Source organism: Lutra lutra, chromosome 1, assembly GCF_902655055.1.
Source record: "Lutra lutra chromosome 1, mLutLut1.2, whole genome shotgun sequence".
Taxonomy (NCBI): domain Eukaryota; kingdom Metazoa; phylum Chordata; class Mammalia; order Carnivora; family Mustelidae; genus Lutra; species Lutra lutra.
Genome location: NC_062278.1, coordinates 204,300,835 through 204,323,150, shown reverse-complemented (window position 1 = coordinate 204,323,150; position 22,316 = coordinate 204,300,835). Strand labels below are relative to the sequence as shown.

General features: G+C 57.7%; 2 protein-coding genes across 2 annotated transcripts; both read right to left on the bottom strand.

The window, feature by feature from the left end:
* Positions 1–570: 570 nt before the first annotated feature.
* On the bottom strand, positions 571–13,363 carry CAMKV (CaM kinase like vesicle associated). Its single transcript, XM_047693699.1, has 11 exons — positions 12,934–13,363; positions 4,947–5,055; positions 4,705–4,836; positions 4,451–4,525; positions 4,098–4,236; positions 3,841–3,961; positions 3,597–3,672; positions 3,362–3,498; positions 3,122–3,200; positions 2,821–2,908; positions 571–2,523 (listed from the first exon to the last, which is right to left on the bottom strand). The coding sequence occupies exons 2-11, from the start codon at positions 5,039–5,041 to the stop codon at positions 1,942–1,944; spliced, it is 1,524 nt and encodes a 507-aa protein (XP_047549655.1). The 5' UTR covers positions 5,042–5,055; positions 12,934–13,363; the 3' UTR covers positions 571–1,941.
* Positions 13,364–16,462: 3,099 nt separating this feature from the next.
* Positions 16,463–20,915, bottom strand: LOC125090373 (uncharacterized). The gene has a single exon (XM_047713028.1). It carries the CDS (start codon positions 20,227–20,229, stop codon positions 16,483–16,485), a length of 3,747 nt encoding a protein of 1,248 aa, XP_047568984.1. The 5' UTR covers positions 20,230–20,915; the 3' UTR covers positions 16,463–16,482.
* Positions 20,916–22,316: the final 1,401 nt, after the last annotated feature.

Genomic DNA, 22,316 nt, shown 5'->3' with positions numbered 1-22,316 from the left:
GCAGCGTTACTACTTCCTCCGCAGAAGAAACCTTATGTAGAGCCCCATGATCTAAAGCTGATTTGTTCCACCTGAAGTAGACCCAGAGCGAAGTTCTTTGGGCCTATGTGGAAAGGACAGGCATTCTTCACAAGGAGGAGGAATCGACACAAAGGGCAGCATAGAACCTTTGTGCACTGCCCACCCTGCACCCTCTCCTCAACCCAAGGAAGCCCACTTTGGCTATGGGCAAGGTCTCTCCCTATGGTAGCTGGTTCGTGGTGAGATTCAGTTGTATGCCCAAGTCAAGACAAGGGCTCCTTGTTCAATAGGACTTGTCAGAACAGCAGTCCAGATTATTTTTCATTGGCACAAGCCCAGGTCAGGGGCCACCATCCACGTGGATTTCTGGAGTCCAGAGGACCCGCCACCACAATCAAGGAACACACAGTGGTAAAGAATGATCTGTACTCTCAGCCTAAGCAATCCTCATGGCACTTAGCAGACCTGTGAACCTGCTCCCAGCCTTTTCCCTCCCCATTGCCTTTCAGAGGCCCCTCCCCAATAAGACAGAGGAAGCAAAGGCAAGAGGATGGCCAGAGGCTTTGGCAGGGTGACATTTATTTGCCAGGTTCAGCAGGCACACAGTTAGCCTACCGACCTTCATACACCAGAGCAGACCCACAGGCATGCAGGGAGGAGGGCAGGACTGCCACTGGAGTGCCGAGCAAAGGCCAGGACCAGTGTGGCTGCCTGCCCAAACTGTGGTGGGGTCTGACAAAGGGCACCTGCCAGGAGCCTCCATCAGGAAACTGGGGAGCCTTATTCCATTTTCTCATCCCAGGAAAAGCAACTCAGCATAGCTCAGAGGCACCTGGGCCTCTCTCTCTAAGCCCTGACAGAAGGGGAAATGGGTCACAGACATGGGGGGAGGGGGGGAAGTTCCTCTTTTATTTTTGAATTAGGAGAGCAGAAATTTGCCCCTGTGAAGGGCAAATCCCCAAATCAGACTATAGGACACTGCCATGCAGCAGGCCCCCTGGGATGGAGACGACCATAGCTGTAGCCTGAGGGACAACAACAGAGAGGAGCCAAGGGGTATCAGCCCTCCCTGTCTGTCTCAGGGTAAGGACCCAGCTAGGCCAGTGCACTAGGTACTGGGCCTGCACGCTGCCTTCACAGTTTTCATTTCCACATCCTGAACTGTTCCTTCTTCCCCTGACAGGCTTATGAAGCTCAGGGCACAGGGCAACCCACTGCAGAACCCAGGAGGGCAGGAAGCACAAGGGTATTGGTGGGAAATTTCCAGGAACAATGGTGGACTTTTCTACCCCCCTACTCATTCTCTTTCACTTCTGAGGACCCCCAAAGCTACCAAGCAGTGCCTCCAACCATGAGACCAGTCTTGTCTTAAAGCATACTGCCCTAGATTTATACATTCTCTCTACCAGCCTGTGTCCATTCTTAGAGCAGCCCACATACCACAGGCACATACCTTCATGTGCAGGAGCCTAAGACCGCTGACAGGGCCTCGCTGGAGGACCAGCTCTCAGGGCAAGGCCACCCAAGTTTAGGGCCTGGGAGAGGATGGGACCTGCAGGGCCTGCCTGGGGAAATCATGAGGCAAAAAGGGAAGGGGAAAGGGAACAGGGACCTCCTGAATATCCCTAGAGCAGCATCCCGCAAGGAACAGAAACTGGTGAAGCTAGCGAAAGACAGAAAAGCCACAAGGAATCCATGCAGGGGCTGGGGCCGGTCCTGCCTCTGGCCTGCCCACCACTCACGCACATACACACAGGAGATGAGACTGCTCTCCCGTGGCCCCCAGACATGCCCCACACTGGGAGGCAGGGGCAGGAGGGAGCAAGGGCATCAGGCCAGTGACTCTTATGTACAGTGAGAAGCCCCTCATCCACTCCCCCACCCTCCTGCCCGCCCCCTGCCCCACACCAGCCTGCTCACTCAGCTGGTCTCCTCCCTCCGAGACTCCTGGGCATAGCCAGCAGCCTCTTCCCCTTTACTAGAGGGCGGGGCCTGGCCTGTTGTGCCCCCAGGGGCTGTGCTGTCCGGCTGGGCCAAAGCCGGCTCAGGGGTGGCAGCTGCCTTGGTGGCTGGTGTGACACTGCTTTGGGTGGTGGGCATGGTGCTCTCTTCCGTGGCTGGTGTGGCTCTCCCATCAGTGGCTGGAGTAACACTCCTATCAGTGGCTGGGGTGATGCTCCCATCGGTGGCTGGGGTGATGCTCCCGTCGGTGGCTGGGGTGACACTGCCGTCAGTGGCTGGAGTGACACTGCCATCAGTGGCTGGGGTGGCACTACGGTCTGCGGGGCCTATATCATCGCTCTTTGCGGCAAGAGCAGCAGCACCCACTATGGCTGAGGTGGCACTGCCCCCAAGGGCTGGGGCAGCCCCACTTGCAGCTGCGACCCCACCTGCAGCCCCAGCGGCAGCAGTGTCTGTGGCTGGGGCAGACTGGGCTGTCGCTGTGCCGGACTGCTCTGGTGCGCGGAGCCGTTTCATGAGGGTGGTCACTCGGACAGCCTTCTGAAAGGAGGACAGCGGAGAGAGGCCCGGAGTGAGGCTTACAGAAGCCAGATCTGTTCCTTGGCAAGAGTCAAAGCCAGACCCTTCTGAGCCAAAGCCTCAGACTACCCCAGGGGAGCAGGCCAGGGACCCAGCTGTTCACACACCCACTTAAGGCAGTGACAGTGGCTACATCCACAACCGATGGTTGAAGAAACACTTTTGTGTGGCTGCAGGGGTGTGATACAAGTAAGACACTGTGTGTGCCAGAAGGAGCTCTTGGGATCAGTCCAGGAAAGGGAGTCATCCAAGTCTTACCTTCCACTTAGCCCTGGCAAAGTTCTTTTCAATCTGGGCACAGACCCCATCCTTGATGTTCTTGTCGGAAGCAGCATTGCCAGAAATCCTAGAAAGGGTGCAAGTGCATCTGGATCTGAGGGGGTAGAGGCCTTCATGGAGATTGCCCAGCTCTCTTCTCTTAAGATCCAGAGGTTACCAGACAGGCCCTCTGGGCTGGGCCCACGCTCTGGGCACCCCCAGCCCCTACTCAAAGATGCAAGGAGGACAGAGGCCAAGGGAAACCTGGCCTCTCCTTCTGTCCTCCACGGGCCCTGCTCACCACTCATGGGAGATGGCCTCTTCTGCGGTGATGCGCTGGTCTTGCTCCACCTCCATCAGCCTTGTTACCAGGTCTTTGGCTGGGGACAAAGCCAGGGAGAGGCTAGGCATGCGCACCTCGTCTCACTGTCTAGGGGTGATGAATGGGCTGGGAGGTAGGAGCAGAGTCCGGCAGAGAAGGCTGAGAGCAGGTCCCCCACACCAACCCTTCCCTTTACCCACACGCTGGGCACCTCCTCACCCGCCTGTGAAATATCATCCCAATATGGAGAGTCAAATTCATAGTCGCCAGCCAGGATCTTGCGGAAGAGGTTCTTGTCGTGGTTCTCATAGTCATCTTCCTCTACCTCCTCATAGAAGGGTGGGTTCCCTGAAAGTCTGCATGAGAGCCAAAGGGCAGGTTCACCCAGGAAGGCCATGGGCACAGGACCCCACCCGGCCTGACTGAAAGCCTGTGTGCCTGCCCATTCACTCACAGGATGTACATGATGACTCCAATGGCCCAGCAGTCCACAGGGCGTCCATACCGCTGCCGCCCTACCACCTCTGGGGCTGCAAACACAGCGTCCACCAGCTGGTCAGTATCGAGCGTGGCGAGGCCTGGGACCACTCACACCCACTTCCTGGGCTAGAGACTTCCTCAGCCCCACCCCCCGCCCCATCCAGAGCCACTCCTTGAAGGCATTCTCCCACCCTGCCCCTGCCCCACCCCCTGCTTGCCCAGGTACTCAGGAGTCCCACAGGGCTCCTTGATGAGGCCATTCTCTAGCTTAGCCAAGTGGAAGTCACTGATGACGATCTTTGAGTTCTTCAGCCGATTGTAGTAAACCAGGTTCTCCAGCTGCTCCGGGCAGGAATGACATGGGGGTGGGCAGGGAAAGACTCCGTGAGGACCCCAGAGACTAGACAAAGACCCCAAGGTGCTGCCCACCTGCCCCCCAAGGATGTCTGCCGTCACACCCAGTCCCCGGCCTCACCTTGAGGTTCCTGTGCACGATCTTGAGTGAGTGCAAGTAGGCCACGGCCTCCAGGACCTGCCGCACCACGTTGCTCGTGTCTCGCTCCGAGTAGTAACCCTGGTCCAGGATCCAGTCAAACACCTCCCTCCCCGTGGCCCTGAGGGACACCAGCCCCTGAGCCCGGCGTGGGCACGATCGGGGGTGGGGCAGGAGTACTCGGGCAGGCTGCCTACACCAGGGAGCTGGCTGGGCAAGGCACGGGGACCCAGGACCCTAAGGGTCTGCAAAGGGGACTTTCCCTGGTTGCAGAGGGCAGAGGAGATAAAGGCCCCGGGGACTGAGGAATCCTGGGACCCCAGGCCCATACTCACAGCTCCAGGAAGATAAAGTACTCCTTGCGGGTCACAAACACATCCACCAGCTGTAGGATGTTGGGATGCTTCACCCTGGCGACAGGGAGGGGGGCCAACCTCTCTCTTAGGGCTGGGTAAACCCCTGAGAGGCTCTACCTCCACTGTGGGCCACGGCAAACTGGCCAGAGGCTGGTACTACTTGAGGCCACCTGCCCTAAGAACCCTTCTCTGCTACCTCATACGGCCCCCCCACCCCTAAGCCTCACACTCACATCTTGAGGATGCCTATCTCGTTCTTGGCTGCCTTCCGCACCTTGCGGCCGTCCCGCTTCTGGAACTTCTTGCAGGTGTGCAGCTTGCCTGTCGTCTTGTCCTTGGCCCGGAAGATCTCACAGAACTCCTCACTGCAGCCGGCAAGCACCCCACTCAGCTCTGGCCCCAGGGTGGGCTGCCCTCTGCTCCCCTCTCACCAGCCCTTGCCCACCCATCCTCGACCACCAGACCCAGCACTCACGTCTTGATGACCTGTCCCAAATCATATCTGTCAGTCACCTCTGACGGCTGGTTATAGTTCTTCTTGTCGCCCAGAGTCACACACCCAAACGGCATTGCCGGGCTCGGAGCTGCAGGCAGGATGGAGGCTGGCTCAGTGATACCACAACATGGAAGCTTCTCCCCAAAACACAGAGGATGCCCCTGGGAGACCCCAGCCTGGCTCAGGCCAAGCAAGGGGCAGAGACTGCACTAGAAAGGGCTAGAGGCTGGTCAGGCACCCATCCCTACTTTTCTGGTCATGGGTCTTACCAGTCGGCTCGGCTGCCTGAGCTACAGCAGCCCCCACTTAGGAAAAACATATTAAGCTGCCATAGCAGGGAATCATTTTGTATTGTATGCATTCAACAACAACAACTAAAACATTCGCCAAATGATTTCTGTACATTTCTGCTCTTACCCAGCTGAAGGGGGCTATAACCACCCGCCAAGCAGACAGCCACCTCTGAAAGTCTGAAGATACCAAGTGTTGGCAACGACATGGAGAACATGAGCGCTGCTGGCGGAGGCCAAGTCTCTCCTTTGGCAAACAGTTTGGTCAAACCAATAAAGTTGACCATGCCCCTTGAACCAGCATTTGCACTGCAAAATCTAGGCCCTACAGAAATACACACATTGAAGCAGTGGGCCACTCATACAGGAGCGCTCATAGTGGCAACAGTTGTCATTGTCCCTAACTGGGAACGGGCCTCAGAGCCACCAGCAGCAGGACGTAACATGGCACAGTCACACAACGGAATATTAACAGCAATGGAAATGAAGGAGCTACAGATCTACACGATCACGCGATGAATCTCGCCAACATAGCATTGAGTGAAAAAGACACAAAAGAGTACACAGGGTATGATCCTATCACTTATAGAGTTCAAAACATGCAGAACTAACCTGTACTGTGTACAGCTGTGTACAAACATTCTGGTGAAACTTTTTTTTTTTTTTTAAGATTTCATTCATTTATTTGATAGAGAGAAAGAGATCACAAATAGGCTGAGAGGCAGGCAGAGAGAGAGGAGGAAGTAGGCTCCCCGCCCAGCAGAGCGCCCATGCAGGGCTCAATCCCGGGACCCTGAGATCATCACCTGAGCCAAAGGCAGAGGCTTAACCCACTGAGACACCCAAGGGCCCAGTGGTGAAACTATTAAAAAAAAAAAAAAAAAAAAAAAAGCTAGGAAGTAAGTACCACAAGTCTTTCTGGAAAGAGAGCAATTGGGATTGAGTCAGGACATAGGGAGATTTTGGAGGGCTGGTTTCTGAACCTGAGTGGTGGTTTCACGGGTGTCTGTTTTATAATAATTTGTAGAAATGTACATACAAGTTGGGGGCACATTTTTAGATTTTTGTTATATTTCACAATTTTTTTAAAGGATTTTTATTTATTTGGTACAAAGAGATAGAGCGAGAGAGGGAACACAAGCAGGGGAGTGGGGGAGGGAGAAGCAGGCTTCCATGCTGAAAAGGGAGCCTGATGCAGGGCTTGATCCCAGAAGCCTGGGATTATGACCTGAGCCAAAGGCAGATGCTTAACAACTGAGCCACCCAGGCGCCCCATATTTCACAATTTTAAAATGTTAATAAAAATCATGGCCATCCTGGGGCACTTGGATGGCTCAGTCACTTAAGTGTCCAACTTTAAGTTTTGGCTCAAGTCATGATCTCAGGGTCATGGGATCGAGCCCTCGAGTTGGGCTCTGGGCTCAGCGTGGTCTTCTTGGCATTCTCACTCCCTCTCCCTTTGCCCCTCCGGCTCGTGCTCTCTCTAATGAATAAATAAAATCTTTCAAAAAAAAATTAAGGCCATCTGTATGAAAGAATACTTGGTAGTTATTACAAAGAATATAGTAGCAAAATGTGCTGCGGTCGGACAGTTTTTTGAGATGTTAAATGGAAAAGTAAGGAACGCAATGATGGGTCAAGGGTGCTGCTATTTGGATAAATTTTTTAAAGTTTATATACCAGTGTATACTCACAGACTCAATTCTGGAAAGACATCTAAGGAAATCAGAGTGCTCTCTGGGGCAAGGAATTAGGTGTTAGAGGGGCAGATTTATATCTTTTATTACTTTTCTGTTAGAATTTTTTCTACAGGGGCACCTGGGTGGCTCAGTTGTTTAAGCATCAGCCTTCAGCTCTGGTTGTGACCCCAGCTAGGGTCCTGGGATCGAGCCCCATGTCAGGCTCTCTGCTTAGCAGGGTGTCTGCTTCTCCCTCTGCCCTCTGCCTCTGACTGCTTTCTACTTTCTCCCTTGTGCTCATGCTCTCTCTCCCTCTCTCATATAAATAAAATCTTTAGGGAAAAAAAAGAATTTTTACTACGATTACCTTTACTGATTTAATAATTGTTGTATTCAGGCTTAGTGCTTGGAGAGTTTCCTCAGAAAGAGAACCCCCATTTGGGTGGAAGTAAGGCAAGGTTTTGAGGAAGAAAAGGCATCAGAGCTGGGCCTTAGAGAGGAAGGATCTTCCAGGAGGCATGCAGAAGTAACGGTCTGGAAAAGCTAGACAAGCTTGACAGTGCCTCAGTGCTGGGGCTCACAGGAGACCTGGCCAGTCAGGCCCAGGGCACAGGTCCCTGGCCGGGGGTGGGTGTTCCAGGCACAAAGGCAGGCACTCTGGCACCTTGGGCACGAAACCCGTGGGTCTGCAATGCTGCTTACCCCATCCTCTCATGTGGTGCTGGGGAGCCTGTCTCCAGCACCCCAAGGAAAGGGCACTCGCAGTTCTTGCTGGAGGTCAACTTCAGGAGGGAAGCTGGTGACAGTGTCTGGACCTCCATAATGCCCAGTCAATGTGACTCTGGGGCCACGGCACAGCTCTGCACTAAGGCCGCCTGCACACAGCTCGGCCTCTGCTGACTGTGCATATTCTCTCCACGGAGGAGCGCTGGCTGTGCACTGGGCCCAGCCTGTGGCCTTGACCACCTAGCAGCTCCTCTACCTGGAGTCACTCCCAGCTACAGGAGGAAATGGAGAGGGGAGGAAGCCATCCCCAGAGGTAGCAGTTTGGGTCACAGCCACTCTGCCAGCCGGGGTCAAAGGCCAGGACCCGCACAAGCCCCGTGGCCAGCACTGGCTTTTGCCGGCTTCCTCTTAGGCGGAGGCCACCCACTTCCCAGGGGTCACAGTCCCGGAAGTTTTGCCTCAAATCTGCCTTCAGGATTAAGGAACAAATTCCATCATTCCCTCCTCTGGGTTGTTTGGGCTCAGGGAACGCAAATGCATTTCATCGGTGTGATTTAAGCCAGGGCTTAAGCCATCTTGTGAGGCACTGCAGAGGCAAACAAGAGAAGCTTTGAAGATCGTCCCCGACTGCGTGTCTTTGCCACCATGGTCACAGCCCAGCTCCTGCGTCTGCGGGAGAGGAGCATGTGGCTGGAATCCCACACTCACAGCTGAGAGCAGAGGCACAGCCACCCACCACTGCCGGCCACCCATCTCTATGCCCTAACAATCTGGGGGAGGGGGTCCATAACAGTCCCTCAATGGCTCTAAGGCACGGCCATTCCCTTTCCAGGCTGGAATCCAAGGACCGCTTACCGGGCGGGAGGGTGGTACCTTAGCCTGCGGTGGTAGGGGGGTGGGTGTGGGGGGTGCAGGAGCTGGGAGGGACCTATGTCTCAGCCCTGTTGCTTTGCTTACACTGTTCCCGATGGCAGGAATGCCCTTCCCCCAAAGCCTCCATCAGTATCCTATTTGTCACGGCAGAGTTATTTATAACGTAAAAAAAAAAAAAAAAATCAGCAACTACCTAAAATCCAACAACAGGTGACTTGCCAGCTCAGCTGTGTCCATTCAGTGGCAGGGAGCGTGGGCCCTGGCAACAGCCCTGCCCACCTTGGCCTCCCTGCGAAGCAGCCTCCACATGAGCTAGGTGTCCAGACAAGGGCTTAATCTGTTTCCTCTTTCATTGTGATTTCTGACATTATAAGGTTGTTGGCGCAACAAATCCTCTAAAATGATCCTGACGCTCCCGACTCAAAACGGCCCTTCTCTGAGATACCTTCCACAAGCTCCACCTCCCCCCACCCCAGCTCCACCAGCTCCTTGCTCTGCCGCGTGGTGGGGGAGGTTTTGTCTGTGCCCATGCCTGATCTTGCCCGCGGCCATGCATATGCACTTGTGCCCACAAGAGCCCAGGGTTGGTCTTGCAGTCTTGTCTCCCACCACTGAAATCCAGGCCTCTGCTCACAGTCACATCAGCCTGGATCCCCGTCCTAAAACCTCAAAAACCGCATGGCTTGGGAGGGGGCAGATCTGCCTCTCCCCCTACCATGGGGCCCCTGATTGCAGCCAGTACGGCTTCTGCTCACCAGTCTAATGCACTCATCTGTCTCCACCCCCAACCTAGCCCCAGGACAAAGAAAGGAGAAAAGGGGTCCCCTCCATCCTCACCCACTCCACCATCTGCTACCCACTGCTGCTGCCTGGGAGGCTGCCGGTGGACGCACAAAGCCCCTGGCACCTGCTAGCAACAAAGGGGGCCCTGGCCCCAAAGCTGGGAGGAGCAGTCAAGGGACAGCTTCAAGAACAGTGGAAGGCCAGGCAGAAAGGGGTTTGCTTTCTCACCCCCACGGCTCAGACAGTCTGAACCCGATACCCAACAATGAAGAGCTCTCCTCCCATTGACGTAGGACCCAGACTGTGCCTTGGGTCCACACTCGGACATGGGAGGGCACAGCAAATCCTCTAAAATGATCCCATAGCGCCCGTTTCCCTAGAGACATGGCTCCTTCCATTTTCTGCAGAGAAACATTGTGCACGGGGGGCTGTCCAGAGCGAGCTTGGGGGAAGTGCAGAGCCTGGCACTGCCAGTGCCCTCCAGCTGGCTCGAAGGGTGCCTGAGGGCCAAGCGCTCCCCAGTTACTGCTTGCTCCTCGGGTCTGACCCCTGGGCTTGGGCAATCGAGCCTCAGGCAACCCTGAGGGAGCCTCTGCCTGTTGGTGGCCTGGTAATAAAGGGTCCCCTAGGGGCCCTACTGCAGCCTTAAGCAAGTCTGGCTCCAGAGGTCCTGTGGTCCTGCATTGGAGTCCTGTCCCTTCCTTCACTGGGGTCATCGTGGCTCAGGCCCCACCTTTCAGAGCCATAAACAAGTTTCCTGTTGCCCTGGTCTTCTCCCACGTGGAGTAAATTTTGGGAGGCCAGGAGGGGCCCAAGAGGCCTCCAGCTACCTCCCAACAACTGTGGGCAACACCTCCCAATTTAGTGGCAGCTGTGAACACCAGCCTTCAGGTACCCCCTCCCCTTCCCTGCCCTTCTCTCTCAGGGACTGGGACTGGGTTTCCTACTGCAAAGGACATGCCTAGGCCCAAGCCTTGCCTGGCCCATAGCTGAGGTCTCACTGGAAAGATGGGGGGGGGGGGCAATGGAGACTTCATCCTCAGGGTCTGGGGTGTCAGGAGGCAGAGTCAAGTTTCTAGCCCACTGCCCTGGGACAGGGGCAGGGGAGCTGCCCTGGCTGGCCACAGGCGCTAGTCAAATCATGGTCCGCAGTTTCTACTGTTGACTGTCTCCCATCTAATGATGGAGTAAGGAGAGGGGGGCCTCTCCAGTCTCGGTGGTGGGCATACAATCCAGTGCTGCGTCCAGAAAGTTCAGCCTTGAACTTGGCATGCCAGAGGTAAGAGCCAACTGGCCCCTCCCAGGCACCTGAGATCCCAGTCTTTGAACCCCTAAAGGAAAATCCACTGGGGTCCCTGTTTCCCCTGTGAGTGGAGGAGGGAAATGAAGGGGAAGTCCCCAGAGTAAGGGACTGCTATGGTGATGAAAGTTTTGAAACAAAGGGAAGGGGAATGGGAGAGGTATTAGCCAAACCAAGAATTCCCTGAGACTGGCCTGACACCTTCCCCATGGTTTCTATGACCTGGCCCCATCAAGGAAGGGGAGCTGGGTGAATTGAGAGACCTTAGAAAAGAGAGAGGGACAGGGACAGAGAGGGACAAAGGCAGAAACTGTGATGGAAGGGGAGCAAAGAGGTGACAATAAAAAGGACACAGGCACAATGACACAGGAGGGGAAGGTGGGCAGGGGGTTCTGAAGGGGCCCATGGGTGCCCAGCAGAGCCCTAAGGCCCCCACAGCCATGTGCTCTGAACACCTGGGCCAGGAGCTGCCCACGATTCCTGGACCTTTGATACTGAACCCTTCCGTATGCCTCAGATATGCACTGGATTTGGTGTGGGAGGCACATACAACTGTAGCCTGAGAGAAGAGGTCAGCTGTGGCAGTCCCCTCAGAACAATTCTACAGCCCCTATCCCAGTTATCAGGCAGCTTAGTTAAGTAAGGCCTGTCCATCATGAGGAAGGCACAAGTGCGGTGGGGGAAATGAAGCTGAGAGACCTGGCTCCTTCTCTTTCTAGCCCCTCCTCGCAGCTGGCCCAGCCCTGCCTAGACTCCCCAGCCACACCCCCCCTTGTCCCTGTCCTCCCTAGGCCTTGGGTCCCTTGGGCCCCTCTTGCAGTTCAGCCTAATTTCCTGTTGCAGCCGTCCCCCTTTCCAACAGTGGATCCTATTGGGGGAGCCAGAAACAGCACCCTAAACAACCCAGAAACAACTGCACAGCACCGACCCCCTGCCTCAGTTTCCCAAGATAGAGATCATGGACTCTGCAGCCTTCTCCCAAGGCAAGGACTGACCATCTGCCAGTGAGTGGTAGCCAGGTAGCCAGCCAATGAGCGTCAGCAGCAGATATGGGAAAGGCAGCCTTTGGCACCTGGGGGTCCACACCAAATGCTGTAAAAGAAAGGCAGAGAGACCTCTGCCCCACCCCCGGGACCCAGCCTGACACAGAGAGGAGGAGAGACACCAGTTCCCCAGCTTAGGAAACTGGGGTCCAGCAGGTGGCTAAAACTCCACTGGGAAGGTGAGGTGGGGGAGGGGGAGAACCAGTTCTCCCTGGGTGGTCCTGGGGGGCACGGGAGTCTGGGCTTTAGAGTGGAGCAGCAGGACAGGGGCTGGACTGCTGCAGACTAAGCTTCTGGTGAAGGATAGAGGGCCCTGCTCCCCACAAGGAAACCTGGCAGAGCAGGCTCTGTCTAGGGGGTGCGGACAAAAGCAGTTTGGCAGAGCTATGGGGGGCTGGGAGAGCCTAGGGTCTCTGCCAGGCACTACAGGCGGGGGAAGGCAGAAATTCATTTGTTCATTGTCCACTCCCCTACTTCCCCAGCCCGGGGACCGGCTCCCACCGTGGTGCCACCGTGACCCCCTTCCCCAGCGCTGCTGACTCGCCCCCGCTGGCACAGCAACACACATGCGGGAGGCACACGTGTGAGCACCAAGCCCCGCACCTCCCAGCTGAAACATGTGCGTCCCCTACCCCCACCGCGCAGCGTTGAGACGGGGTCCGGAGCCCCCCGCTGTCCCCAACGGTAAGGCAAGGCAACAGGGTCTCGGCTAGGGGGCTGCTGGGCCCCAGGGGCTTGCAGCCTCCTCCCCCACCCCGCGGCAGCCCCGCCCAGCCCCCTTCAGGTTGTCGCCCATAAAGAACTCTCCGTTGTCATGGAAATTAGTGACTGCTTAGCGGGAGGAAGGGGACCCGGGGGCAGTTGGGAGGGGTTGAAGGCGGCCCCGGGAGTCAGGAGGGTCGGCTCAGCCCTCGACCCCTACCCCCTTGGGGCACCAAAAATGTTTGAGGGTTAAGGTTTTCACTATTAGTAGCCCAGCGAAACGGGGGGCGGGGGTGGGGAGGGCAAGGAGGGGAGATTCGCCTGGACCCGAGTCTCAGAGGCTTCCCCTGGGACCCCCGAGCCGTCCGAGGTGACTGGGAACTTTAAACCTAACCCCGCACGCCGACCCCCGGATTTGCAAATCCCGCGTGTTCTGCCCCCGCTGGGACCCCAAGCCCTCGAGGAGCCCCCGCGCGCTGAAGGATCCGAACCTTGAGTCAGAGACCCAATGCCCCAAGACCCCCAGAACGTGCGTTCGGGGGCGCCCCCCCAGCGCGGCCCGCCCCGCACCTGCAGCGCCGGTCGGTCACACGGAGGAAGCGATCGCGTGTTCAGTGGGGCGCCGAGGGCTCCGGGGGCGGCGGGCTGAATCCGCTCCGGGCACGCGGGGCAGACGCGGCGCCAGCTGCAGCCGCTTCGGCTCGCAAACCTCCAGCATCTCCCGCCGCTCGCCCGCACCAGATTCGCACCCGGGGCCGGGGGCGGGCTGGGGGGCGGGGCCTCCCTCAGCCGGCTCCGCCCCGGCCCTGACGGAGCCTGAGGCCAGAATCCCACTCTGAGGCGGGCGGACGACGGGTGGCAGCGAGTCCGGGAGCTATGGCCTGCCCGGCGCCGGCCAGGCTCCCAAAGACTCCCTCAGGCTCTCGGACTGACCGGGCAACAGGGCCCGGAGGGGCCTTCTTTCGCCCCTGAGAGGGAGCGGGGAGCAGAAGGTGTGGGAAAAGCCTGAGCCCTGGAGCTGCACAGGAATCTCTTGGCAGGTGGTAGTCCCCAGGGGACCAGCGCTCTGCCTAGCTCCCAAAACCTGACCCAAAGGGCGGAACCGACTTACAAGAACAAAGTGGGCAGTCACCAGGGCAAGCTGCGTTACAGACTGGCATTCCCTAGCTAGGAATAGGAAACACAGGGGTGAGTGTGTGTGCACGTGGTCAAGGAGGGCTCCAGACCACGGTAGCAGAACCTCCTATCCCCCGCCCCCCTGCCCCCTTCAGCCTTTTTCATCCCCAAGTCCCAGCCAAGGTGGCTAGCCTGGTCTGCCTCACCCTGCGGAGCACTGATTTTCCCAGCCTATAAAAGTCGCCTATGACATGGTGTGGATTCTACTTTCTTTCCAGCTTCATCACCCTGAAACGCTTTATACAAACAGCAGCAGCAGCCCAGGCTGGGATGTGGGTTACAGGAGAACTATTGCACCAAGTTGTCCGCCAGGCCTGTCCTCTGATGGGAGAGAGCTGAGAATGGCCAGGAGGAAGCCTGGAAGTTCGTCCTCAGCCATTTCTCTGTCCTTTGTTAGGAAGGCACGGGGGCCCAGTGCCTGCCCCTCCCCCCTCACAGGCGCTGAGGACCTTCCTGAGTCCCATGTCTGAAGGCCAGACAGGCTTCTTGGTCCCTGGAGCTGGCTTCCAGCTCACTCCAAACTACCCAGGGAGTCTTCTGACCCCATTCTGGGGAGGGAGGTCATCTCCAAAGCCTGGGATGTTGAGTGAGTCTTCCCTGCATGGCTCCCTGTGGCTGCTGACAGGAGTGACTGCTCCAAGTGAGGAAGTTGGGGCTGACTCTGGGAAGGCTGGCCTGAGTTATGACCACTGAACTCAGACCCCTCAATATCTTCCCCAGACAAGAGTGTCAAGGGGCCCTTCACATCCTTCCCTGGCTTTGGGTCACCTCTTGCAAACCAGATGGATGCCACCTCTGGGGCCCTCTGGGCTCTGGGTGGTCTCAGTCACAGCAGCGACCCCACCACTGGATAGGAATACCCGACAGGCGGAGGCTGTGTTTCATCTCAGTCTGCTCAGTTCATGTCTGCAGAATGAATGAATGGCCTGGCACTCAGTCCTTCCCGTGGTCCACCCAGTGTCCCCGAAGCACTGTTTTTCTGAGATGTATCGTGCAGCTGAGCCTTGGCCTGCCAACCCTGCACATGTGACATACATTTTCTATCTTTCCTGAAGGTCATGGCTATCTAGGCACGGACCGGCTGGGCCGAGAAGAAGCTGGAATGGGGGATTTTAGAGGCAGGGGAAGAGGTGGTTCGCTAGAGCCCTGCCTGCTGCTGGCAGTGCTCCACCTCTCCTTGGTCGTGTGCAATTTCCATGTGCCTGTGGCTGAGTGCACGTGGTGGGGTGTGTGTGTACACGTGCGAGTGTGTCTATGTGTGTGCGTGCGTGCGCTCTCATGCTGGAGGAGATGGCAGTAGCACCGTGCGTGCGCGGTGGTGCCCAGTGGCACGTGTGTCTGCATTCTGTGTGCACCCAGGCATGCTGGCTTGTACGTGCACATGGACACGGTTGCCAGTCCGTGAAGACCCTGGTCCCTGGAGCCTCCGGTCCCCTTCTGGCCTGACACAAGCCTCAGGACCGTGGAAGCTGAATCAGGGCGTGGAAGCAGGATGGGGGAAGAGGCTGGGCCTGCCTAAGGGCTGACAGTAGGCTACCCTACATCATGGGCTATTTCCAGCCACCCCACCCAGGGTAGCCCTTCACTCTCCTCTTTGGAGGAGAGCCAGGTCTTGGCCCTTTGTGGAGAGAAGAACCCAAGGATGAGAACCCAGGGTTGGGACCGGGACCTGGCTTGTTCCTCAGCCCCCAGTCTGGGAGGGAGACCTAGGCAGGATAGGGTTTTGGTGTCTTCGCTTCATTCGACCTCCGGCCACCCTCTGGGTAGGAAGTAGCCATACGAGCTGGATGCCATCCTCTCAGCTCTACTAGGCCATGGACTGGGCCCATGTGGAACGTTATTCCTACCTCTGCTATTCAGAGCTAGACCAGGTCATGGCCCACAGCTTCTAACCACTCCCCCTGGCCAGAAGAATGACACATGGTCCTTTAGGATAGGGCAGAGCCTGGAAAAAGAGCAGGCGCAGTTGGCATTGGCATTGTCCAGTAGCCTCTCTGAGGACCTCCTGAGGAAGCCTGTGCCCTAGGCGCCCTGCAGGTGGGAGGAGGAGGCTGAGAAAGAGAAGGGATCCCGAGGTTGAGAGTTCTGGCTCCCACCAGAGCGAGGCAGTCAGAGGGGCAGGATAAAGTGTGAGCCTCTCTACCCACAGGGCCTACAAAGCCGGCCAGATCTCAAGGCTCAGCTTACGTCATACCACCCACCCAGGACCCAGGACTTCTCTGCCACCCCACCATGACCCTGACTTCCTGTCCCAGGGTGCCAAAGGCCAGCACTCCCATACCCTCATATTCTGACTGGTCCACAGAAGCATAGAGCTCTAGCTGAAGTTCAGATTTTAGGGGGCACCTGCATTACCAGGCTAGCTCCCCCAAGAAGCCCAAACTTTGACAGGTACCCTCCCTTGGGGGCAACAAATGCTCCAGGTCCCCAGCCATCTTTGGAACTGTTAGGCTGTTGTCCACGTTGCTCTCCTCAGCCCCCCGTAGAGGGCCCAACATGGAGGAGGCCGAGCAGTCTTTTCCTCGGGAGCTAGGGGAGGGGGCTGTTCCCCCCCTTCATGACTCACTCCAGGCTGTGTGGGTTATTACATTATGTTTGAAATTGCCATGGCAACCAGCTGGCAATCAAGGGTAATTGCACTTGTCGCCAGGGCAACGGGGCAAAACCCACAGCAGCCACTGTCTATGGTTGCCCTTGGGGTGCAGTAAAGGTCAGACTAGACCAGAGCCAGTGCCAGCCGAGGGGTTCTGAGGTTCTCTGGAACGGATAGGATTGCTAGGCCCCATGGAGTTCCCACGTGTGGAGGCAGGGTGTGCCTTGGGAGTTCCAGGGAAAGCCTCCACCCCTGACTCCACAACCGGCCTCTCTGCCCTTCCCCACACCACCCTGTGTCTAAAACACACCACAGTGCTCCAAGTCAGCAGAACGAGAACTTTTATGTGCTCACAGATGGTACTTGTAGATGGCCCATGGGCCCTCCTCCTCGTACTCACGGCGGCTGAGCCACAGGCTCTGGAAGGAGTCCCGGGACGCCATGATGGAGCCTCCAAGCCAAGCAGCGACAGCGCGATGGGGAGAGCCCAGCACAGTGGCTCGGGGGCCCAGCTCCTGCCGCAGGCGCTCGGGAAAGCCATTGATCAGGGTGCTGCCGCCGTCCAGCACCACATTGGCCAGCAGCTCCTCCTGCTGCTTGGCCTCCAGCCGGCTGATGCTCAGGAGGGCCAACTGCGGGAGGCCAGGCTGGTTGAGGCCCAGCAGACTGGGCTGGAAGAGGGCCTCAGGGCAGGAGAAACGCTCAGAGCCCAGGGTGATGACATGCTTGTCTGGAAGCACGAAGTCCACCCGGGCTTGGGTCTGGGTGCGGGCCACCTCAGCTGTCATGTTCATGGCCACGTAGCAGCAGGCCTCTTTAATCTGGTTGACCAGCCCCACCTTGGGCGGTGAGTGGCCCCCCGCCAGCAGCAGCTGAGCCAAATATTCGGTGAGGTCAGCCCCAGCCACATCCAGCCGGTAGGTGTCAAGGGGGGCCAGATCCCCAGTGAGGATAGGCGCCACGTAGGACGTGCCGTGGCCGCTGCCCAGCACCAGCCCGGTGGTGCGCCCGTAGGCGTAGAGCGCCAGCAGGGCCTGGTGCACCGTCTGCATGGCCGGCACGTGGAAGCGCTCGAAGAGTATCTCAGCCACCTTCTCTCGGTTGGTGCGCGGAGAGATGGGCGAGTCGGCCACAAGCACTGCCAGCTCCTCCGGCCGCACGCCCAGCCTGCAGTAAAACAGGTGCTGCCACAGCACCTCCAGGGCATCCCAGTCGGAGACCACGCCTCGATTCAGCACCGAATAGGAGGCCTCCTGGTTCTCGGGCACCGTGTACCGGGGCTCATCCTGGGCCGGGTGCTGCAGTAGCTGGACACGTGAGGGCACCACGCTGAGGATGTGGTCCTCCCCAGCCAGTCCGCACTTGGTGAAGCCGGTGCCCGTGTCAATCACCACCGCTGCCATGTCCTGGTAGGGGCCCAGCGAGTGACGGCAGAGCAGCGGGGACTGCACTGACAGAGTACCTGCAGTGGGCACCAGCTCATAGCAGGCCCCACGGAGCAGGCCAAGGTGTGGAAGCACTGATGGGTGTGAGATGTCCTCGGGTGTCAGCTTGAACCGGGGACCCTGCGGCTCGGTGCCCACCATGGCCATGGGCAGGACCTTGTAGCCAGTGCCGGGTGTGGAGAATGTGACCAGGGAAAACTGCTCCCCCTGGGTGCTGGGGGGGCTTCCGGGTTGCCAGGATGGCACCCGATGTGTGCTGGAGCTTTCAGCAGCTCTGACGCCGACCTTGTCCCTGCTCATGTAGACACAGGTCTCCTCGGGGGCCAGGGGCACCTGAAGCACCCCCACATGGGCTGGCAAGCTCAAGGGCTCCCCTTCCTGGCACAAGGTGGAGGCCTGGCCAGTCTCCCTGGTGATGGGGGGCCTTCCTGGGACGATGGGCTCTTTGGAAATGGGGGGTTCTTGGGGAAAGGGAGGCTGCCCAGTGAGAGAAATCTGCCTGGCAAGAGAGGTTCCAGTGACAGGGACCTGACCGGAAAGGGGGAGTTGCCTGGGGGAGGGAGGCTGCTTGGCCAGGAGTGGCTGTCCAGAAAAGTGGGTCTGCCTGGTGAGGGAGCACTGCTCAGCAGGAGGAGGCTGACAAATTGGAGGGGGCTGTCCCGAAAGGGGATGCTGTTCAGTTAGAGGCAGCTGACCGCTGGGGAAGGCCTGCCCAGCACCCTCAGCCCCAAGGCTGTCAGGGTGAGTGGTAAGGACCTTTTTCTGGTCATGTTTGCCTATATCCTCCTGAAGCAGAGGTCTGGACACCTCCTGGGTTGGGGCCTGAGGAGCAGGCTCTGCGGGCTGCTCTGAGATCATCCACTGCAGTTTCTTGGGCTGGACCGTGGAGGTGTCCTGCATCCTGGAGCGGTCCAGCTTCCAGATGGTATGACTAGTTTCATTTTTTTCTGCATCAGGTTTGGAGCAGCCCGGATCGTGAACATGGCTCAATCTCCTCTCACCGAATTGGAGGGGCGTCCCCAGTGGAACGGACCGGGTGAACACCCTGATGGGTGTCTCAGTACCCGGGGAGTCCCGCAACTCCAAGTTGAGCCTTCCCTCCTTGGAAACCAGGGCCACCTCTCGGTAGCTTCCAGCTGAGAGGCTGGAGGGCGCAGGGCTGGACAGCATGGGTGAGGTGGACCAGAAGTTGGGGCGATTGTTGTCAGGGGAAAGGATGGGCATGCCTAATGGTGGAGCAGACAACACATTTTCAGGAACATAGACAGATGGGTGGTTGGGCATGACACCCAGCAGCACTGCCCGTGAACCCGTGGGGTCATAGCACAGCAGCCCCATCCTGGTGCTCCCTGTGGCCATATCGAACACCAGCACGCGGTCTTCCACAGCATTCTGGAGTTGGCAAGTAGGGGCAGTGGAGGGGGGAATCTGGTTGGCTTCCCCGGGAGACTGGACAGATGACTGCTTGTGGCAGGAGTCTGGGTAGGCAGACTGGGGCACATTGGAGTAGGTATTGTTGCAAATGTTGAGAGGCTGCTGATCTGGCTCAGAGCTGCAGTTCTCCTGGCTATTCCTCCTGGACTTAGGGGTCCCTGGGGGCCCTGAGCCTGGTGTTGGGCTGCCTGGCCTAGAGGTACAAACCGGGGGCTTCTCCACTGGGTTCTCAGGCAGGTTGGATAACACCTGTGTTCTGGCAGACTTGACCTCCTGGACATGGTCTGAGGATTCATTTGGAGGAGGCATTTGGTTGGGAGGCTCCTTCTGAAAACCAAAATCCACTTTGTCCTGGAGGGATGAGACCACTTTGGAAGACTCCAAGAGGACTGGCCACTGGTTGTCACTCTTGCTGGGAAGGAGGTCTTGGGACAAGCCATTGGTTGTAATAGTGGTGTCTGTCAAGTGGCCAGAGATACAGGTGTAAGTTTCAACTACTTCTGGCATTGGAGTTGGAGCCACAGCTAGAGCATTTGCCTGAGTTGGAGTTGGAGGAGTCTGGGCCGGACATGGACACTTGTCCTGGCCCTGACCTTGGCCTGGAGCCAGAAAAGGATCTTGACCTGCAGCTGAGCCCTCGTCCCCTGAAAGGAGATAGGGTAGCCACCTGCTCTTCCTGCTGCCCAAGGGGGCTACCTGGTCAGGGCTACAGGGGCCTTTGCCCCAGCCTACCAGGACTTTAGCGGGAGCTTTGCCCTGCCGTGCAACCTGCGCCTGAACCCGGAAGCGGCAGAATCCATGCTGGGCCGTGTCACTGGTGCTGTCACTGTGTGTGCACACAGGGAGGGCCAGGGTCCTGTTCTCCATGATGAGATGCGTTGGGGTTCCCACGATGGAGCTTGGAAACGGGCTAGTAGAGGGGGGCCTCGGGGCATCTTGGGAGGCCCTCTCACAGACACACTGGGAGCCAATGTCAGCAGGATCCTGGTGTAGCTGGTGAACAAGGTCAGGGGCATGGGCCTGGGAGGCAGGGCCGCAGGTCCTATCAGTGATGGCCTCAGGGGACAAGGACAACCCCTGCCTGAAGTACACAGATCCTGAGTTTATCCATGGTCCCTCAGACCTTCTGAGACCACCCCCTGGCTGCTGGCTGCTGGCCGAGGGGTGGCCTTGGGGGCCCGGTGGATCAGGGCCCCCCACCTTCTTGGTGACTTCCATAGTCTTGCTCCATGCCCTAGGTGCCCTGCCCCCACTTCGTTGTCATGGCAACCCCACACATCACAGCCCCCAGTGACCTGGTGGGGGGTGACAGAGTGTGGGAAACCAGGGGCCCCACCCCCCTGAGGAATGGGGCCTGCCCTAGGGAACCTTGGGAAACAGAAATGCCCAGGGACTCTGGTGAAGTCTGCCAACCCTAGGCCAGCCAGGGGACTAACAACTCTCTACCCAGGCCAGCTGTGGGGTGAGGGTGGTGCTCCTTGTGGCAGGGTCTGGGAGTGGCTGGGAGAGGCCAAAAGGGAAAGGTAAGCAGGGAAGACCTGGATTCCTGGTCTACCTCAGATGCCAGACTTGGTTCTTTCTCCTCTCTTATGTGGCAGCTTGAGACTTTAGCCCTGACCCAGAGATGAGTTCCAAGATTGTGACACAAGACCCTTTGGGGGATCAAAGCCCCTTTACCACTCAGTCCTGGGAGACAGAAGAGGGTGAGGGGCTCAGCTCAGGCCCGTGCTCTTCTCCCCCATGTTCCCTGGCTCCCGCTCCAGGGACAGCAGCTCCTTGGCAGTCTTTCTACTCCAGATGGCTCTCCTCTGCCTGTGCCTCATAGAGCCCCCTCCCCAGAGCCACATGTCCTTGAAGCCTAGAACCAGTAGCCCACAGAGGTGGCTATGGGGGCAAGAGGGGCGGGGGTGGGGCCTTTGCTCAGAATCCTCAAATCAGAATGTTCTAGATCTTGTCACATTGTGTCAACTTCCCCTTGGCTGGGGGAGGGGGTGGGGGGGCAGAGCACTTAGCATAGGGCTAGGCCACAGTGGACACAGGGCCTGCCAAGTGGCAATTACATACAAATGGGGCATAGTAGGGACACAGTGAGCAGAGGGATGGTTATGGAGTGCAGATATGGTTGGTGCAGGACTGGGCATACAGTGGGCATAGCTGTGTATACAGTGTGGACAAGTTGGACACAGGACTGGACATAGGGTACGCACATAGGAAATGTAAACTTATTAGACTGGGTAGAACTCCCACCCTCCCTTTCTTAGATGGGTAAACATAGGCCAGAGAAGGGTGAGACCTGTCTAGACCACCAGCCCAGGCCTAGTCATGCCCGACAGCCATAGAAGACAGGCCTAGGCAGCAGTCTGGGGACCCACCCCTTACCACAAGCCTCTTCTGGAGGTTTTGACGTGGGGGGCGGGGTCAGCCCTCTTCCCTCCCGCCAGCTGTGAGCTCTGAACCTCTTTGGTCTAGTCCCCAGGCTTGTGTCCCTTCAGGCCTCAGTTTTTCTGCCCAGGAAACAGGTTTGTGGAGAATGCAGCTATCGGCTTGTCCTCCAAAGCGGTGTTTTCACAAAGGTTAAAAATAGTGCTTACAGTTGTCTGTGGGGTGTGAAACGATGTGACCAGGGACCACGGCTGGCACTGTGCAGCATCTGCACCTTCCTGACAGGCACTGGGCAAAGCCTGACTCAGCCCCGTTCGGGCCCCCTGGGTCCCCTCCCTCTCCCCCAGATGCTGCCTTCAGTTAAGCTTGGCGACAGATTTCTCGGGATGTTACTGCTCATCCTACATTATGGCCCAGGAAGGTGGCCAAGTGGAGGGGTCTGTGGCGCGCCTCTGTGTTCCTGTGTATGCACATCCTTGCTGAATGCTATTCCATTCACCTCTGACCCCGACCAAACAGATTTCTTCCCCCACAACAGAGGTGATAGTGGCGGCCTCTAGAGCCAGGCTGCACCTGGGAGGGCTGGGGAGGCAGGGAGGGGGGCGCCCCTCAGCCATACCCCATCTCCTACAGAAGTGGGGCATCCTTCCCAGGGTTAGGAGCTTTGTGAACAACTGACCTGAGAGATCCCCTCCAGGTGTCCTCTGGGAAGGGAGCAGAGCTAGCTGAAGGGTGTGGCTCATGAAGGCTTCCCCCCACACCCCCCAAGAGAAAGCAGTCCTGAGAGAGGAGGAAGTTCTCCCCCACCACCACCAAGCAAACGCCTGTTATAAAAACAATGACTGATTTGATTGGGTTCTTCCTGCAAGCCTGGGCAGTGCTGAGCGCTGGTAACCCAGCCTCACAGTGACTGAATGAGCCAG